General features: G+C 37.8%; 1 protein-coding gene across 3 annotated transcripts in view; it reads left to right on the top strand.

Moving 5' to 3' along the window:
- The window catches only part of lhx5 (LIM homeobox 5), a 78,544-nt gene extending 60,978 nt beyond the window's left edge, over positions 1-17,566 (top strand). For 2 of the 3 annotated variants that reach the window (XM_079847903.1, XM_079847904.1), the window contains 4 exons: positions 9,302-9,525; positions 12,009-12,286; positions 15,313-15,478; positions 16,624-17,524. In XM_079847903.1, coding sequence (XP_079704029.1) covers positions 9,302-9,525; positions 12,009-12,286; positions 15,313-15,478; positions 16,624-16,982 — 1,027 coding nt within the window. In that variant the 3' untranslated portion in view covers positions 16,983-17,524. Of the gene's footprint in view, positions 1-6,590; positions 7,190-9,301; positions 9,526-12,008; positions 12,287-15,312; positions 15,479-16,623 lie in introns of those variants that run through there. The other variant, XM_079847902.1, reaches the window with a different exon arrangement.
- Positions 17,567-21,607: the final 4,041 nt, after the last annotated feature.

The following is a 21,607-nucleotide window of genomic DNA, read 5'->3' as shown; positions in this document are numbered from 1 at the left end:
CTACACACACACACATCCTGCAGGGCATGCGATTCAAATATTTTTATAAACACACTGCTTTCATACAACTTGCTCTACATTTCATATTCACTGAGATAGATAACATACACACTACCGCTCAAACATCTGCGTATAGTAAGATTTTTGGTAACATTTTATTTTCCTGTGTCCTTGTTACACGTAGTTACTGTATAACTACAAATTATGCATAATTACATGCAACTAACCCTAAACCAAACCCCAATCCTAACTCTTAACTCTAACTCTATAGCAAGTGCATGTAGTTAATTATTATTGCCCAGTACTGAAATGCATAATTACACTGTAAAACAGATACCTTAAAATAAAGTGTTGAAATGAATACTTGACAAGGATGCTGAATAAGTCTAAAGCGACCGTAAACACTTTTCTACTCTTAAGATTTATTTATTTTAAAATCAATACTGTTGTTTTGAACTTTCTATTCATTAAAGAATCCTGAAAATTTGTTTCATGGTTTCCACGAAAATATTAAGCAGCTCAACTTTTTTCAACACTGATAAAAAAGAAAGAAATGTTTCCTTAGCACCAAATAATCAGAGTGATTTCTGAAGGATCATGTGACTGTCTCAATTATGCTTAGTTTTACTCTCATGGAATCTTAGTTTGTTTATCTTAAGTCACATGTCTCCTTTGTTCTCAGTTTCCCGCCACTTATTTGTCTCCTAGGTTACTTATTTGTTACTATGGTTACTGTTATTCCAATCATCTTTGTTTTCACTTAGTATATATATGCCTGTATTTTAGTTCTCATCTGTCGGTTCTCATTAATGATAAGTTCAGTTTAGTGTAGTTATCTTTCTGTCAATAAAGTCTGTTAACTTTTATCTTCATCTTCGCATCATTGCCTACACCATGTTTAGCCAAAGTGTGACAGTGACATGATGCTGGAAATTCAGCTTTGCCATCACAGGTATAAATTATATTTTAAAATATATTAGAATAGAGAACAGTTATAATAATAATAATAAAAAGCTGTAATAATATTTCATAATATAATATAACACCTGTCTGACTTCACACTGAAACTTTTGCAGTACAGTCAACTTGGATATTTAAGTATTTTCAACTTAAATTAGATTTTAAAGTTAACTTTAAAAAAAAAAGAGTTGAATCTTGTATAATTTATAAAAATAAAAAAAAAGTTGAAATTGCTTAACTTATTTTGATGAGTTAAAGCAATGTAAAAACATATGTTGTCATAACTTATTGATCATAAGACTGTTTTACAGTGTTGGACATTCTGCTAAACTTCTTATGTGTTGCGCTAAAAAAGAAATTGATGTGGCTTTTGTATGACATGAAAGTGACTAAATGATAACAGAACTTTCATATTTGGTGAACTAGTTTTGTAAAATAGGGGTCTTTTACACCAAAGTGTGTAACTTTTTTGCATACTTGATGCTTACATTGCAAAGTCATTAATCATTATTGATGTACAGAGTTATGTACTTGTACATTACATTTTAAATTTAAGGTGGAAACATTTAGGTGAACTCTGAACTAGCTTATGTTTAAAACAACGTAAAATTGTATTTTAGTTTAATGCATATTTTAATCAAACAATAGGTGAAAGCCCTGCGTTAAGACATTTGAGTTGGTATTTAAAAATGATTTTTGTTTTTCTCATTGCAATCCATCAGCCACGGCCATAGAGGTAACAGACAGTTCAGTAGTGCTTCTAACCAGTTTCCACCAAACTCAAACTGTTTGGTGGCTGTTAATAAGTTCCTTGGTGTTTTAGTGGGTGTGTGAGAGTGTGGAAAGTGTGAATGTCTGTGTGTATTTATACTCATCAGGATAGGGGTCTCGCATTGGTGCTGAGGGTAGTTTGGGTGTTAATGGAGAGAGCTTTGATTAGAACAGATAAGTGAGATGGACAGGGCTGTCGATAAAAGGCCCTGTGAGAATGTGTGTGTGTGTGTGTGTGTGTGTGTGTGTGTGTGTGTGTGTGTGTGTGTGTGTGTGTGTGTGTGTGTGTGTGTGTGTGTGTGTGTACTTACTCCACTCAGACAGATCAGCTCCTCAGAGAAGTCTTGCACCGTAGATACAGAGTCCTTCCTTTTCCTCATCTGCATTCATGTGTTTTTCAATGTGAGAATTAACACGCATGTGCATGCCTGTAAGTAGCGGCCCCCCTTCGCCACCCCACCCTGTGGTGTCCGGCTGTGTGACGGCTCCCCTGACAGGCAGCGGTAATGCCCTCTCTGATCTCTGTGAAATTGCCGGGCTGCTTTCAGCAGCTGAGGACTCGCTAGAGACAAACCGCCTTTTAATTCCCAGCGCCAGAGGTGAGAGCGAGAGAGGCCCCTGGGACAGCTACCAATCAGCCATCCATCACACTGACCGACCCCCACAACCGCAGCCCCCTCCAGGCCTACCCCAGCCTGCTGCCTCAGCCCTGGGGAGTCATGTACCCCTTTGGTGGATAGATACGGGAGGCGGAGGGATGGGAGGGAGGGGGTCGCAAGTCGGAATGTTTGAGATGCCTGTTCACCTCTTCTCCCTTCTCCTACCTTTCAAGACTAATGGCACTGTGGGCAGAGAGTGTGTCTGTCTGTCTGCCTGCCTGTCCGTGTGTGCGGTGGACTTGGTGGATTGTAGTACGGGGTAGAAAACATGCTGAGATGGCTTGGCCCCTCCAGGCTAGTTCTGGCAGTGAGAATGAAGGTCTGTGCAGGCAAAGTGGAGGTGTGCCACTCACTGCAATGTCTCCAGGGAGACATGTTTTGAGTGGAGCTCATTTCAAAGTGTGTATGTTCATGTCTCTCATGTTCCTCTATTTACACTGTCCCTTTTCGCTCTGTGCATCTTTTGCTTTTGCGTAAGAGTACTAACATTTAAATTAATCCTTTGACACAATGCACTTATTGTTTACATGTTTTTACATTGTACTTAGGCTATATTTAAAAAATACCTGCATGTAATTTTACAGCTGTAATTAATTTCCGTAATTTTCTATAATTACACTGTTGACTCTTCCCTTACCCCTGAACCCAACCTTAAACCTACCCATACTACCAGACCTGTCCCTACCTGTGTCCCACCTCAATTAGCAGTGTTTTGCAATACATAGTACATAGTAGTTAAAGACACCTTATATAAAGTGTGTGTATGACCACAACATTTTTTTCTTCATGTGAAAAATATTTAATTCCTCTAAAGAACCCTTTTCCAAATAACGTTTTGTGGAATGCAAATGTTCCATGGATGTTGAAGGTTCTTCATGGAACCATCCATGCCAATAAAGAGTGACCTATAGTATTTATAAAATACACTCTGTGTGTGTTTGTTTATGTGGATGTTTTCTCCCTCTCTTTCTCTTTCTGTGTGTGTTTGTGTATTGTTTTCATTCATGCTAATAGTTTGTGTGTATATGTGGAAATGTCCACTAAATAAAGTGTGCGCAAAGTAGGCCCTCTAAACACTTCTGTCTGTAAATTACATAAAGAACACTTAGCCGTTTTATCTACTATGCATGTATTCATGTCTTGTTTATGCAAAACTCGAGAGATCACACTTGTATGATATCTTTGATAGACACCCAAAGCCTTTGAGACCGATAATAAGGACATTTGCCTATAAATGAATCACAACAATGCTCTGTTTTATCTGCTTTCACTTGGAGTTTTTGACATAAGTAAGTGTAATGCATTAAATATTTCACTTATACTTTTAATGTCCATAATAATCATTCTTATAATAATGAAAATTGCTTTTTGTGTTGAGAGTTTTCTGACTTGATGATTGTAAAGTTGAACATGATTAAGAAAGAGAGTGAGAAGTGAATCATGTCCAATCAGTGAATAATCCATAATAACTATTTCTCCTCAATTCACCAATTAAACGGCTGGTGTTGAATGATTAAGGTGTTAGTGTCTCTTAAAGAGGACATTTTGGACTTGTTTAGGTGAGTAGGTAATAATAAGTAATTGTATTTTATATTTATAGGCTACTTATGTTCATATAATGCCATAATAATGATCAAATATAAATCTAATATATTTTCTACAAGCAATATGCGTCAACCGGAAGTAAAAACAAAACAAAAGGTGGGGTAAGTCATAGTAAAATATAAATATCGCAAATGATAATAAAACTTACGAATTTTGTTTTAGGTACCTGTGCTAGTGGCGCATACAATAGCTAAACATTTCGCGAGACGAACAGGTTGCGCTCTGAAAATGACATTTAGGCCTACTTAACAAAAAAAAAATTAAGTAGACATCTAAAAATCCTTTTAAACTGTCGAAATTCTTTTATAATATCCAACCCTCCTGAAAGTCATTGTATAATTCACACACTGACTGGATGCATTAGTCACTGAGAGAATAAATCCCTCCCGCTGTTTTCAGCACCCTGGACAGTTCCTCAGTCTGCACAGGTGGCTCGACTACCGTTTGTGTGTATAGCAGAACCTCAGAGACTCGTCCCTCTCTTTAGTGCTTCATAGCACTGTGGCCTATTGATTAGACGTAGAAGAATGGACTCTCAATAACTCGTTTCCATTCCCAAATGTTAGCTTTCCCATGCACCAAATGATAACGCGTTGGATGCAGTATAAAACAAGGTAATATGAGAGTGGGAAGGTTCTGAGTCACTTAAAATCAGATTTTAATGAAGTGCTGCGTTTCTATACTTCCACATTCACATAGTTTTGGCTGCATATGTGCGCACGCACAAGCTGTGGGCTGATTCGCTATTTAACCAAAAAGACTCGACAAGGTTAGGCCAGCCTGTTAATGGCTCTTCTGTCAGGGCGATTGTAAACAGATGGCACCTTTAATTTTAGTATTTAGCTATTTAAAAATATGCAAATGACTGGAAGTAGCCCAGGCGTGCATTTCACTCATATTTGCTTATTCGCGAAGGGTAACGTCAGGGGGAAAACTGAGGATTTCTTAAATGGGAAGTCAACAAAACAATACTTAGTGAGAAAATAAATAGCGTGCATCGCGAAGGGATTAGAAATGTAAACGAAGCCAAACTAGCTGCCGTTGTTGCCTGCCAAGAACAGCGGGGGTCCCGAAACTCGCCCTTGGCTCTCCTTTTCTACAGCATGCAGCCCACCGGCATCCCCTGACTCCAAATATTACCAAACGCTATTTAGTCACTGCTTAAGCCCTGCATGTTGTAAAGGGATTATTAATTTTAGGGGCTGATCAGATAGATAGATAGATAGATAGATAGATAGATAGATAGATAGATAGATAGATAGATAGATAGATAGATGTAGTATGTTTTATTGTGTTAAATAGTCCCAGTCATAAATTCTATTTAGGCAGAGCTCTGGTTAGGGTGTTTGCGTTTGCTTTCTAATCCGATACACTAACACAACTGTAAACTATGTGCTATTGTTTACATGGAGAGAGGGAAGCAGGTAGACAGACCACGGGTGGCCTGATCCGGATTTATTCCAGTGATCACACATGCCGGTGGCTTTCACGCACCGTGAAAACACAGCACTCTAACAAAATGCTGCAAAATATGTAATGCTAATGCATAGGGAAATGTGGTTTAAAAAATACCATTGGCTAACAATAACATTTATTTTTAAATACATTTCCTTTTTAATAGATAAATTGAAATATATAATGTCCTCCATGTGAACATACGCACGAGAGTAGCCTACACGACCTGTAAAGAATTTTTTAAATAACAATAAAAGGTTTAAATTTGAACAATAGTAATTTCCACTAAATGCTGAAAAGCTGCTAAAATATTGTAAATACAGTCTCTAATTCACCCGAATAAACTATAGAGAGTGTAATGTTTGCATTTCCACAGCTAACAAAATGATTACCTGGGTAAATATTTAAAATCCCTTCGATTTGTGGCTACTTTGTCAAACTGCTGGGCGATCCGGTACTCTCTATTGATGCGAGCCAGTATCTTAATCCAGTGCATTTCCCTGTAAATAGCTTTATGCATGATAAAAGAACGGGATCCCCCACCGCGCGCACAGATCACTCCTTCAGAATTAAGACGCAGTGATGGCTATTTGGATTTTCTACACTTATTTTCTTTACGCATCATGCAAAAGACGTGAAAACTTAGGCTAAATAGTGTCTATAAATGTCTACATATTTATCGACGTTTTTAACCATTTCTTTATTACCTTCTGGTAGCCACTGGCACTAGATTTTCACTCTCAAATCCTGCATTAATTACACAGGAGAAAGAATAGAGCAATGGAGTCATTATAAAAATAATAAAAAAATAATCTCAAAAGTCTATAAAGACATCGAAGAGCGTCTTCCAGTCCGAATGTGCTGTCCAGGATCCAGGACTAGTGAGGCCAGAACGCAATGCTTCATACTAAATACACGTGCACTTTTTTTCTGATTTTAGCGATCCAGTCCAAGTTGCAAATTCGGTAGAAAAAGAAAAAAAGCAAGCACGTCGATGAAATAATTAGTACCTTTACTACCATCAGCCTTTATAGACGTTTTACCAAACCCAAGGTAGACCTTCGGAAGCAATCTGAGAGTGCCAATATTTAAACCCGTTGCCATGGCAACTTGTCTGTGATTGGTCACCGCGGCATAAGTGCAAGAAAAAACGTCATCAAATCTGAATACGGATGCGAGAAGCTCCCGCGAACTGGAACAGAGTGATGTAAAAAAGTGTCGGTGAGGTGAGTGGACACAAGCAGGTGGATCAAGAGCCCAAAAACAAACAAAAAGAAAACTTGGAGAAGCCTTTTCGTTAACCAAACTCTCTTCAACGAATTTTTTTTTTTTTTTTTTTTTGATTCAGTGGATTTCCGGATGCCGACAGGTATAATGCATAACATTCACGTCCGGAGTGTTTACCTCTAGGCGTGGTGGAGACTCATTCTCAAGACGGAACATTTGCTCTGTTGTTGCCTCCCTCTCCAAGAAGCCAAGACGTTGCTCCGCACCGATTCGTGTGGCCCCAATCCGAGGCGCGGTGCCCGTTTGGGAAGATCGGCTCTCGGTCCCCTCCAGGGCGGAATGATGGTACACTGCGCGGGCTGCGAGAGGCCCATTCTGGATCGGTTCCTCTTAAACGTTCTCGACCGTGCATGGCACGCGAAGTGTGTCCAATGCTGCGAGTGTAACTGCAACCTGACCGAAAAATGTTTCTCAAGGGACGGAAAGCTCTATTGCAAAATTGACTTTTTCAGGTAAGATCTGCAGCTGCTTGCATTTGGGCTGCCTCACCTCGTCAAACTTCTGGACTAATCCTCATTTGAAGAATGTGTCATGTAGGATTTACCTACCCTTGTTTTCCTCTTATGTGGATGAGTCTCCATTTGTGGATTAACCTGCCTAAAATGTGTAACGTACTGTTAAACCTTTGATCCTCCGTCGTTCATTAATAGCTTTTGATTGATTACTCATTCATTGCGTATTGTATTCGCACGCTTACGGTGTGAGAATTCCTCTTGAAACCTTTGTGCACATGATTGTGGGGAAAAAAGAAAACCTGTTCGGGAAATAACTGTTCTAAAATACGTCATTATTTTACGCATTATTATTATTGTGCATTTAATGGACCATTCATTTGAATACTCATATAAAACAAAAGTTTTTTTTTTTTTTTTTACATTAACAAAAATGTATTTTCGAAATTTTAGAAACAGCCTATATTAAAAAAAAATATATATATATATATAGGATATTCAGTCATTTAAATTCAAATACCCTCCAAATTGAAAAAAAAAAATAGCCAAGATCATTTAAATATTTTGTTAATAATTAAGTTCTAGCCTAATTAATATTAAAGTAGTACGTTAATATATCATTATCCTCGTTGAAATAATATAAACAGCAGTCAAGTTAAACCACCGAACACGAATTAGGCCTACGTTTAAATCGTGTTAAAATTATGCACTAAATTCCTGAAAGATAAAAGCCCCCAAACAACATTCAAAAACACCTGTGTACCTGTAATTATTTTGTTGTATTCTCAGAACAGGCCGCTTGTTTATTTTTATTAGTCATTAATATCGCTAAATGAGTTCTGTCAGGTTTTCTTCTAGTTTACATTTCCCTCAGCTATTTAACGTCATCCAGTGTTTAAGCTTTCATATGTGCCATTGTTATCCCAAACGGCCTTGCCAATATCACGTTCTATGGGGCCCATCGAGCTCGGCGATTGAATGTGGAGCCATTAGTGGGGCGAAACAGTAATCACCCGTAATGCGTCCATTTGTTGTGTAAGTAGTGTTATGGCCTTTCACTGGGAGAGATGCATTTGAAAAGGGCGAGAGCGACTCGATACCATAACAAATGGAAGAAGATTTAGTGCATTAGTGTTAAAATAAACCCGAGGGGAGAAACAGAAGGGAGTAGTGCGCTTGACGTGTCTCAACCACGACCGGCCTTGTATACCTGGTCTTTCCCGTCTCGTTGTCATTGAAATATAAATTGAACAAACTGCACGTTCTCTAGGCTATATTATTTCTGCCTATTTTTCCATGAAAACAGGGTAGGCGCAGATCAGCAATTGTACATATATAGCCTATAATTGGCGGATTATCTCTCATTTCATAGGCTGAATGAATGAATAAATAAAAGAAAATCAGGATGTAAATTCGAAGATGTGTAAACAAACACTCTGTTGTCCCTTTTTCACGCTAAGGAAATAATATTATGTAGGTGAGCTGACTTGTGCTTTTGTGTTTTAACACCTAACATGTGGCTTTGTTGTTTTGCCTAATCCCACAATATCACTTAATTTAGAGCATGTCGATTTGAGCCTATACTGCCAAATTCCTTGAGAAATATTCAAAGTTGATGGCATGGTTTATTAAAATGCTAAATAGAATAGAATAGGATAATTCTATCCATGTATCAGTGACTTGAAATTACTGTTGAAATATACAGAATCATACTATTTATAATATTATGTTCAAATTACTACGCTGACACAATGAGTGAAATTGTGCGTTATCCGTATTGCAGTATTTTTAATTACATATGACAGAATTCACAATTTACTCACACATAACACATAGGCCCTACGCACAATATAGCGCATAATAATGCGCATAGGCTACTACACATTATACATGATGTACAATTATACTTAAACAGTTACTTAATAGTCAGATAAGTTGCAGTCAGATCATTAAATAGTTCCCGGGGGAGTATCTGTAAAATAAACAATTGACTCATTATGTAGTAGCTACTGGAATGCAATATCACCAATGTCCATTACATAACCTTTTGTGTTGTTCATTAGGTTAAACATACCATAACTCTTTTCTTATCAAATGTATGTCTCCTTACAGGCGTTTTGGTACGAAATGTGCGGGCTGCTCGCAGGGCATTTCGCCCAGCGACCTCGTGCGAAGAGCGCGCAGCAAGGTGTTCCATCTCAACTGTTTCACGTGCATGGTGTGCAACAAACAGCTGTCCACGGGCGAGGAGCTCTACGTCATCGACGAAAACAAGTTTGTGTGTAAAGAGGACTACCTGAGCGCGAGCGCTATCAAAGAGGTCAATTTAAACTCAGGTGAGAGAGACGAATAGAGCTGTACAAGTGAAAGACATGTAGGCTGTGTGTGTGTGTGTGTGTGTGTGTGTGTGTGTGTGTGTGTGTGTGTGTGTGTGTGTGTGTGAGAGAGAGAGAGAGAGAGAGAGAGAGAGAGAGAGAGAGAGAGAGAGAGAGAGAGAGAGAGAGAGAGAGAGAGAGAGAGAGAGAGAGAGAGAGAGAGAGAGAGAGATTGACTCAGTTGTATGAATTCTGGATCAATGACGTGACGCTCTTTTTTTTTAATCCGGATCTATTTAGTTATTCAATATTACATTAAAATGGCAATTCATATAAAATGACTTGATTAATATTAACGGTTTTATTTTCAATTAATTTAGATTTTTTTCTGTTGGGCTTAAAGTAAAAATGCTTTGGTGTAAGAGAAAATTATCTGGAAGAAAAGTTTGGTTTAAGTAATTTGTAATTGTATTATTATTATTATTATTATTATTATTATTAATTTATTTGAAAAAATATGTGATGCAGTTTCTTTAAAAACATGATTCATAGGCTATCAATGTCATGGCATAACATCATGAAGGAAGCCATTTTGTTGTCATGTGATATGAAATCTATAAAACTGAGAGGACACCTTTAGACCCTAATAACTGTCAAGGTTATTACAAATAACCTATTATAAATTTAAAGTTTTAAGCTTTTCATTAAAAAGTTAAAAATTAATCAGGAAAAAAATTCATAAATGAAAATAGCGAAAAATAACGAACATGTTCAAGAATGATATAGAAATATTTACTTGATGGTTAAACCACATGACATTATTCATTAAATCAAATATTTTTGTTCAAAATGACTTTTTTTTTTAAACCAACACTTATAAGTATTTTACATTTGTAAAAAATTTGCACATGCTTAAACTCGATTTTAAGATTTCATAAAGCGAAGCTGTTCAGTGAAGCGCATTCGTTTCAAATGAAGCAATACAAATTTTCTTTTTTATTAACATTTTCATTTGTGTTTGTTTGTCGTCTAGTTAGGTAAGATGTTCTAACGTGCTCTCTGTATCTTTCTATTGTTTCAAAGATGTAAATGCACATTACCAGAGCCCGTGTGCTGAATTCAAATGTAAAATCTATTGAAAGAAAACGAGCAGCCCAATTCAGAGGTGTGTGAGTTGACTATTTACGCGCGTCCCCGTGACTGTGATGCTCACGAGTGTTCAGAATCACGGACAGGCTGTTTGTTTCCCAACACACAGATGACATTATTATCGCCTCCACTTGTGGGTCAGTGCTAGTCCAATTAATTTAACAGCGACTGAGTGCTTCGTCCAGTCGATTTAAAAGGGACGTACAACACTCAAAATTCATTAATGCAGAAAATGGTCTTTTGAAATTGGTGGCGTGCTATTTTTACACCAATCCTTATTTTGAATGACTTGATGCATACTTGGAAGACACAAATATATCCACCCAAGGCCACTACAAGGATCAATCTTACCGGTTATTAGATTGCAAGTATAGCGTTATATTTTTGTAAAATTATTATTTTCTTTTTGGAATAACTTGCTTTAGAATTTTAAAATAAAAGGTAGCCTAAATAAAAGTAGGCTACATCGAACCGGGCTAGTTAAAATGATTTCATGATAAGCTAGTAGTCTATGTCCGTGAATATGATTCAGTCAATCAATTTTTTGGACTCTTTTGGTTTGGTGTTGTCCACCTATGGAGAAGTGTCCATAACTCATTCTCCTCAGTCCATGCGCGTTCTTGTCAGATAAACGTCTGTAGTCGTATATCCCCGCTCCTCAGACAATGACAAGCTGTTATCAAGCACAGCAGCCTGTCCCAAGAGACAACCAGACTTAATTCCTCCGATATTTTGCAGAAGTGATCTCTGCTTGTTTTCTCCTTTGTTTCGTGTGTGTGTGTGTATTAAAAAAAATATATATATATATATTATATTATATTATATTATATTATATTATATTATATTATATATATACACATATATATATATATATATATATAGTTAAAACTGAATGAGGGCTTCAAGCAAGACCATATATATATATATAGGCTATATATGGTCTTGCTTGAAGCCCTCATTCAGTTTTAACGTAGGCTAATATTTAATCAAACATTTATTTAGTAGCCTAGCCAATATAGGCCTTTTATAAACAAACATTCATTATAGACTAACAACTTTATACCTAGTCAAATTAAGGCAATTTTGTGTAGTCTTTGTGCCCAGAAAAAGTATAGGAAAGTACAACCCCGCATGTCTGGTCAGCCATGATATTTGTAGTTTTATTTATGTATTTATTTTGTAGTTGAAATGTGTCAAATTGATGTTAGCCTATATCAAATATCAGATTATGCAATTGTATTAGGCAATTAAACATTAATATTAGGCTACCATTAATGGGTGAACGATGTAACATTGTACTTTTTTGGTACAAATGAGTCTAATATGTCCCTCATTGGTCCTTTAACATGCTTAAGTGTCATCGTGTACGGACCGGAGTTTATCGCCTGATCTTCCGGATCCGATCCAGGACGACACGAAGGAGACGGACAATTCCACATCCTCAGATAAGGACACTAACAACAACGAGAACGAGGAGCAGAACTCGTGCACGAAGCGACGGGGCCCGCGCACCACCATCAAGGCCAAACAGCTCGAGACTCTGAAAGCCGCGTTCGTGGCCACGCCGAAGCCCACGCGACACATCCGCGAGCAGCTCGCGCAGGAGACAGGCCTCAACATGCGAGTCATACAGGTGAGAATACACATTTATTTGATTATTTATTTAGGCCGTTCCACGATATGTACTGTTACTGTATCCATTGTGAAAAGTACATTTCTCTAAGATTGTAAACATTACATCACAACCAAATGTGTCACCTCGAGCTAAATGAAAATAATAATATGCGGTAGGAAGCATGTGGCAGTTCTCAATCCCGTTCCACACACCCCACCGGGATAGAGAACCACTGGGATATGGCTGAGTTAAAAGGGGGAAAAAAAGTTACAGTTTATTTATTACTGACCTAGAACTCAAGGTCATGAAACTACAATGACATTTATACAAAGAAATTTTAATGCTGATATTTCTATGAAGTTTTCAAAAATTAGTTGTATACTGTTCAAAGTCATGTTTTGACAAGGTCATATCACACTGACAAACCACACAAAATATGTGATAAACTTCTGGAAGTGCAGGGTGATGATTGAATGTTTATTTGAGAGAATTGTATACCTATATTAATAGTATAACAGGTTATGTATAAGTTAATATTTAATTAACATACTACTAAGATATTATGCTTCTATATGCCAATACTTTGTCATATTTTCAGTCTAGGATTCTGATATAAAATATGACAAAAATCCAAATATAGGCTGGCATTTTCACAGTTGTAAAGCAGTTAAAGTCGTTAATGGATTTATATCAGGTAGTAGGCTATAGGCACTGATCAAAAATGCAAGATAACATCAGCTACATGATAGGCTTGTCAGTTCCTGCTGAGAAAATATGACTGTGAAAGACAAGCTGTTTTAACAGCAATTACAGCCAACTGTTCTTACTAAATTTAAGAACTTTTTTTAATCAATTTCTCAAGCTATTTATGAGGTGAAATTTAATTGGAGAGGTGGTGTTGTCAAACACAAACACAGCCATGCTTTAAAGTCCAGGTAAAGATCAACACCATTAGTGAGGGTGAGAGTTGTCCGTAATTTTTCAGTGAAAAATGCCAAAAGTGTTCAGTCCTGAAACATATTTAGATGTCAATTACAATTTAGGAGCTTTGTGGAAAGGATGCCGTAATGATTATAAATGTAAAGAAAATACAGAACATGGATTTATTAACAATAAGGATAAGAGCACATTGCCAGGTCCATATAAAAATACACCTTTGTTTGATTACCAGTTATAGGGAAGCGAACTTGATTCTAGATGTCTGATGAGTAAAGTTATCCACTCAAGCGCACAGCTTATCTTCATGTGTCGCTGTCATCAAGAAATCACAACCCTCTCTGAATCCCAGCAAGGCTCAGTGCTTTGTTTCTGAGCCAAAATGGAGACGGCCTTTGCCACACGTCCCTGTTCATTTGTTATGTGTTAAATGTGGATTGCGCTCTGCGCAGGGAGCCCTCCGGAGCCATGCCGGTTCAGCAGCGTGTGTGTGTAATCCCTAAGCAACGCTCACTCAGGAGGAGGCAAAACATTTCCATAAAAATGTACCAAACAGTTAGCCGATTGTTCTCCATAAGCAGGTGTTGCCTTTGCTGTGCATGGAGAGGAATGCTTAAGTGGTTTTAGGTAGAGAACATGTTTTTGTCTCTCTAACACACTCTCAATATAGTCTCTCTCTCTCTTTTTCTCTTTCGTACGTGGCAGGATTGTGCCTCCAGAGCAGACTAACTGTTGTTAGCATATATTATGCAGTGGCAATGCAGATTCAGACATGAATGTGTTACATTGAACCATCATGCATAACAATGTCACCTTATGTCAGACATGTTCATATTCTCTGCTCTTTGTTCCTGCGCAAGCAGTTTATATGACAACAGTGTGAAAAACGGCCCTTGTGGTGTTTGTTGAAGCATATGGTTGTGATTCTTTTGACTAAAAGGTTATGTTTGAGTTCCACCGGCACAGTGGTACATCAGATTGCCTCGTTCTTGCTAAAAGATTGAAACAATGTTCGACAGTGATGAGTCTGATATTGCATCTGTCACACACTTTTATATCAGGTCTATTTGTAATGAGCTGGCGGCGCCGTGATCAAACGATACTTGTCAGCACCGCAGTGTCTCAGAAATGATGTGCGTGCGTGCACAACGACGAGGGACTGGTGAAATCATCACAGCATATTAATTTCCACAGGAATATAAATCTCAGGAATCTATTGCATTGCAGTTCAGTAGCATTTTAGGTCTGACAAGACGTATTTAACAGGTTGGGCCGGATCAATTATTATGTGTTGGTTCTGTCATTATTAGGTTGAGCTGTATGATTAACATATTTGTCCGTGTGTGCAATATAGCCAGTTCGGCCAATATCTTTAGAACAGTGTTTAGTTTCAATGGAAAATAACCTGGTGTAGTGAGGCTCAAATTTCTCCTTGGTATTAAGTTCATTCGGTCATATTATTATTTATAGAATGACGTCAAAGCTTATATAACACTTATATGACAATATTTCGGATTAACATTGACCAGTAACGTATGCTGTGTTAATTTCCCTTAAGTTGTTTAAGTGTTTCTAATACCATTAAATCAACAGGAGTGTAAGACTAGGCTGTTTTCTTTTAGTCTCTACCATCTTATATAATAAGCAATATAGCAATCTTATTTTCCTCCTGCAATGGCTAAAAAAAATGCAACTGTTAAAGGTATAGTTCACCCAAAACTGAAAAATCTGTATGATATTCTCCAGATGACAAAAGATGATATTCTAAAAAAATGTTGACTTTACAATGCAAGTCAAGTTGTTTGGACCCCATCGACTTTCATTGTATGGACAAATCTGTTCTTCAGAATACCTTCCTTTATGTCCCACAGAAGAAAGAATGTCCCTTTAACCAATATAAGACAAGTCATGAAGAAAGAAACATCTAGTTTAGTTGTTGTGCATGGTATAATTGCTCACAATACTCCCGTAACCTGGACAAGTGTGGAATTTTTCCCCCCGTTTTCTAAAAGGAAAATCACAGGAATGTGCAATGTATAAATATGTAAGGAAGATCACGTACCTCTGTGAGGTAATCACACATTTCTAATTGCGGTTTTGCCTCGTAGGTGTGGTTTCAAAATCGGCGGTCTAAAGAACGCAGGATGAAGCAGCTCAGCGCGCTCGGTGCTCGGCGGCACGCTTTCTTCAGGGGACCTCGCAGAATGAGGCCGCTTGGAGGAAGACTAGAGGACCCTGAAATAATGGGCCCTGGAGGATACAGTTACTACGGAGGTACATAAAGAATGTTCACACAATATCATGTTCAGTTCCTCACACACATTCGCTGTAACTTCAGGGTTTTTCTCTTACCGGTACTTTGAAAGCACAAAGACTCTCACATGCAGTTTCTTCTACCGGTGCTAAGATGCTTCAGTATCACCCATCATTCCTCAGAGCTTTAACGCAGAATCCAAAAGCCATGTTTATGTTGTCTCTTAAACGTCAGAGCAAAATATCAAAAAATGAGAACTATAACACAGGATTGCACTGGTGTTCATTGGAGAATTGTGCAGTGGGTCCCAGTCACGAACGAATACAGAGAAATCGGATTGAAAGGATCCTGAAAACCATGTGTGTTACCTGTCGCGTGACATTCCAGCTTGGTCTTTTTGATCGGATTTGCACATGCACACTCACACACCTGGTATCTGTCATACTAACAGGTATTTGGCAAAGATGCAAGCTGTGTTTTCGTTTCTGTAATGGGTAAACAAAGCAATACAATCAGAATAAGGTCACCGACCATTCTAGAATTAATTGGAAAATTGCACATTTCAAATTCCTCAAAGCATACATTTCCAGAGCAAAAGCTTTCCGAACATGGGAACAGATAGATGCACTGATCTCTGGAGGTCTGGCATTGATGATTCGACGATCTATCACTCAGTGAACAAGTGGCGTTTCTTTATAATAAAATGTCTTTTGATGATTGATTAGCACATTAAAGTATCACAACTGCAGGAAAAAAATAATGGAATTGGGGAGGAATGTTAATGACTTTGTGTAGCACTAATTATATAGGCCAATCGCAATGGTATGACGGAGCGAGAGGATGGATATGTGAGGAAAAATAAAGAAACATGCCTCCTATGATTTCAATGTTTATTTACATCCTCTTTCCTCACGTTTCATTAGAGTATTTTCATTCATTAAAGCACTGTCTGTTACATGCTCGTAATGAGTCTTTTGATCATAGCCAAACTATTCTGACACATCCTCTCAGAAAATGTGAAAAACAGATGAAATTGGGCATCAAATAAAAAAAAAAGACTTCTTGTGAATTAATTAAATGTCAAGTCATACTCATCAACTCTAAATCTTTTTCTTTTTTTTGATATATCAGAAGCAGTAACTGAATGGACTCTTTTTCTCCACAGAATACCAAGCTGATTACTACGGCCCAGTGGTCAACTACGATTTCTTCCCTCACGGACCCCCTTCCTCACAAGCTCAGTCTCCAGCCGAGTCCCCTTACCTCCTAGGCTCGGGTTCAGGACCCCTTGAGGGCGGCCCGGTCTCTGCGCACCACCCCTCAGACGACCAAAGGTTCACGGACATGATCTCTCACGCAGACACCCCCAGTCCCGAGCCAGGCATGACTGGACCTCTTCATCCCAATCCACAGGGGGAGGGTGGCTTTGCAGGGAGTCCACCCTTCCCCCTGGCCAACAACACCAGTTACAATGGCCCCATGTCCCATCCTGGTCAAGAGATGGGGGAGAACACTGTTTGGTAGAACAGAGAGCTGGTCTGAGATAAGACTCTGAACTATGGACACAGAGCGGATTCCACTCAAACCGGTCTACCCAGAATGATCACCTTAGTGCTATAGGTTCCTGAGGGAGGGCTTACTGGCTGGTCATCGACCAGAGCAAACCAATATTTGGACCATAAACCTGAGAGGCGGAAAGACATCAAGCACAAATGAGCACCCTCTCGCAGTTTAGTTTCTACTGTCAAAGGATGTGTATTGTCAGTGGTCATCTTGACCAATCACATTGGTTTGATTCCGTTGTTATGGTTTCCTGAGTTCTATTTTATGATAATAGCTCAGATGTTCGTCCAAGGGGTTTTCTACTGCTTTAACTCACTGATTAGCAAACGTTGTCGAACTGCATTTGATGGTCAGAAGTGAGCTAGTACTTAAAGGTAAATCCATTTTCATCCTTCATTGGCTTTAGTTTCTTCCTTTTCTGAGATTCTGAGGCTCAATTTGTTGAAATGTTTTCTTTTCTGTCTTAAAACTGGTCCATTTGTAACATATTTGGTTCATTCATTAACCGATGAATTGGTTCATTAAACATTTTGATGAACACTCAGTATACCTGTGTTCTGATGAATCTATGGCCGTCAAAACTTCAGGTTCACTGAATTAAATATTACAACACATGCTATTTTCTAGTTGATACAAAACTATTACAGAACCCTAGGGTCACAATTTGCACTCAAACAATTGAACTTTTGAATTAACAAGTTGATGTTAAGCCACTATAAATCTATGTTAAAGTCTAAACAGTTAAAATGACCCTCATACAGCAAAGACCGGGTTAACTAAACATTAAATTGATAAAATGTAAATGATTTAGGGTTTGAAACACCTCTTGAAGCTGGACATATGTGACCCTGGATCACAAAACCAGTCATAAGTCGCACGGGTATATTTGTGGCAATAGCCAACAATACACTGTATGGGTCAAAATTATCGATTTTTCTTTTATGCCAAAAATCATTAGGATATTAAGTAAAGATCATGTTCCATGAAGATATTTTGTAAATTTCCAACCGTAAATATATCAAATATTTATTTTTGTGAGTGAATGCAGAACAATCGCGAACATAAGTGGTCAACTTTAAAGGTGATTTTCTCAATGTTTTGATTTTTTGCACCCTCAGATTCCAGATTTTCAAATAGTTGCATCCCGGCCAAATATTGTCCTATCCTAACAAACCATACATCAATGGAAAGCCTATTCATTCAGCTCTTCACTGGTTTTGTGGTCCAGGGTCACATATGCACTTTTGGTTGTTTCAGTAATAGTTTTTGTGACATTTCAATTCAAATTTTGAAATTAGCCGACGTTCCATGACATCACCATTAGTTTTTGTGACATCACACAACAGGAAGTCACCACTACAAAAGAGGCCAAAATCAATGCCAACTATGGATATTTTGTCTTATCTCTATTTTTAAAAAACAAACATATGCACCTGCAACACATGGAGACATCTGCCTTACCCAAATCGCTCCCCATCCCCCCCGTCTCTATTGGAGCTTGCTGTAGTCCTCTGGATAGAGGCCTTTGCCCACACAGTGATCGGTCATTGAGAAGCTCTAAAAAATGCCTGACGAGCCTGTGCGTTGTTCAACTTCATTTAACCTTCGCTTTAATACCTTCCTTTGAAGAAAAAAAAATGTTTTAATGGAAATTATTTTCAAAAGAACATTAAAGCCATAATGAAGAATCTCCTTTAACAGCTGAGGTCTCTCTTCTCAATGGGGGGAAAACAAAAGATCGGGACAAGCAACATCTGTGACTTACCACTGCACCCTGAACAGCCTCCAGACTGAAAGCAGGCGCCATCTGATGGGCTAGTGAAGAAAAACAATTGTCTAGACAAATGTCACCTGGAAATAGGGGGCATGGCATAATAATAATTTTGTACGAATTCAATTAACTAGTTTTGACACTAAAGAGAAATGTAGAAACATGCACTACAGTATTTAGTCTTAAAGGATTCAAGGTACTCAAGGGGAGTATATAAAATGGGTTATATTTAATTTCTTAAGAAAAGACTTCCTACTTGCTTGTATGAAACAAAAATACACTATAGTTTGTCATACGTAGTAGGCTAATATAAATGATTTAACCATTATTTATAAACCAAGTAAGTGCCTATGGTTGGGGGTAGGGCTGTCAAACGATTAATCGCATCCAAAATAAAAGTTTGTGTTTACATAATATATGTGTGTGTATGGAGTATAATTATTTTCTATATATAAATACACACACATGCATATATATTTTAGAAAAATTTGTTATTTATATATAAAATATTTATATATAATATAAATTATATATAATATAAATATATATATACAGTATATACATGCAAATATTTCTTAAATATATACATGCATGTGTGTGTATTTATATATAGAAAATAATTATACACCGTACACACACATATATTATGTAAAAACAAACTTTTATTTTGGATGCGATTAATCGTTTGACAGCCCTAGTTGGGGGTAATTGAAGCTGAGCTTTTTACTTAAAAAAACTTTACATAAAAAAATATCCAATTTAACCTGTGCATTTATATAACCACAAAGAAAGAGTATAAAGCTATTTAAATAATCTCAAAAAATCTTATTTATTCAGTAGCAGAGCATTTCAACTATGCTAACTATGCTTTCAGAGCAGCATTCAATAAATTAAACCAAACTAAAACAATCTTAGAGCCAACAAAACAAAACACCAAAAAAGTCAATAAACAAAACAAACAAAAATTTTGTACATGTGAAAATGTATTGTAATTTTGTATTTATAATACTATACAATTCCAAAGTGCCTGTTGCTAGGAGTGAAGTTATGCTTAACAAATGAGTGTATTTTACTACTATGTCTAATAAATCAAATCAAATAAACCACCAAACAAAACAAAAACACTACAACACTAACCAACCAAAAACAAACACTACAATATGAAACAAACCACCAAACAAAACAAAAACACTACAACATTAAACAAATCATCAAACAAAACGGTCCACTAAACAAACCACCAAACAAAACAAAAACGCTACACTAGCAAAAAGTCATAAAGCAAAACAAACCACCAAACCAAAAAAAAAACAACAACAAAAAAACAAACATCTAGCTGTTGAGACTAGGATCGACATCAGAAAAATGTTGTCGACTGCCCTGATTGTATGACAATTTTAAGATTGTAAGACTCACAAAGATTGTATCTGAATACATATATATTGCATGAATTCTTAGCTTGCTTTATAGGTGTAACCTTTATACCTATACACCCATATAACGTGAGGATGCAACATCTGATTCCTAATAGAAATAAACAATTACATTTCAAATTTGAATGGATTTATAGAAATGACTGAATTAACCACAAAGTTCTCCAACTCTCTTACTAGGAGTTGACGGCCATCACATTCTAACGTGCGTTTCACATGTATTTTCTTTCATGCCCAACATGTTTTCAAGGTTATGACTCTTATTACTCATGCATTTAGAGACTTGCAGGTCCCCCCCACCCTTCCTCATTCCGTGTCTCAGTGGGCTCAGGTGGGCCTGCGGAGGACCACGCAGGCCCCAATTTTCCCCCTGACTGGTTTTAACATAAGGGGTAATGTGAGAGGAGCAAGGCACGGGCTCTTCCATCCAGTCTCCTCCCCCAGAGGGAGACTCTGAGCCGGGTCACATCCCGCATGCAACCCCTCCTGCCGTGGAGAACGTGGTCTTCAGTGCCACCTTAGCATTACTGCCTGCCATATCCCTCTATTATTTACTTCTCCTCCTTCTCTGTTTGCTCCCTGGAGTCTGCCAGCACCATCCCTCGTTCTGCGAGGAAGAGAAGGCAAGCAGCTCGGGGACTGAAAACGTGTCTGTATACATACACTTACTGACCGGAGCCATGCTTTGACCAAGAGCTTCATGGGCACACTAGTATATCTCAAAAAAATCTTTACGGTTTTATTACCCATATATATCTGTTGTCTTGGTCCCCCCCCCCCCCCCACACACACACACAGAAAAGTCCATTATCACACAAGCCTTTTTGTAATGGATTTCCTTGTTTTGCTTCAGTGAGAGGGAAGAGGTGGTGGTGGAGGGGAGAGAAGCCTTCTGTTGTTGTTATAAATCACCTGCTCGTTCTCTCACACCTCTCTCCCTCCTGCTCTCCGTCCCATGCTATCCCACAATGCCCCCCTCCACCCGGCACACAATCATCCCCACAGCACAGGAACCCCCCTAGAAAGTCTCTTTCACTGCACAGCCTCTCAGCATCCCTCCTTACTTATATCTCTCTTCAGCCTTCCTCCAGCGATGTTTCATTATCTTTAAAGATTAGTTAAATTTGCACATTTTCTTTTTGATTTCTGACTCTTCGAAGGTCAAACGTTCAAGTAGTTTTACATGAGAAAACTGAACAATTAAAAAGTAGTTTTTGCTTCACGCTAATTTGTGCTAATCAACTAGGCTATTGTGGATTTTCTTTTTCAGATTTAAAATGACATTACAAGGTTTTTAATTCAGCTAAAAATGCAATTTTCATTTGCAGATTTTCAACCTGTTTGGTAGAACTATTTTTAGGGTTATGTTATTTTCTATTCTG

The sequence above is a fragment of the Squalius cephalus genome (assembly GCF_949319135.1).
Source record: "Squalius cephalus genome assembly, chromosome: 17".
Classification (NCBI taxonomy): domain Eukaryota; kingdom Metazoa; phylum Chordata; class Actinopteri; order Cypriniformes; family Leuciscidae; genus Squalius; species Squalius cephalus.
This window is presented reverse-complemented; position numbering and strand designations above follow the sequence as displayed.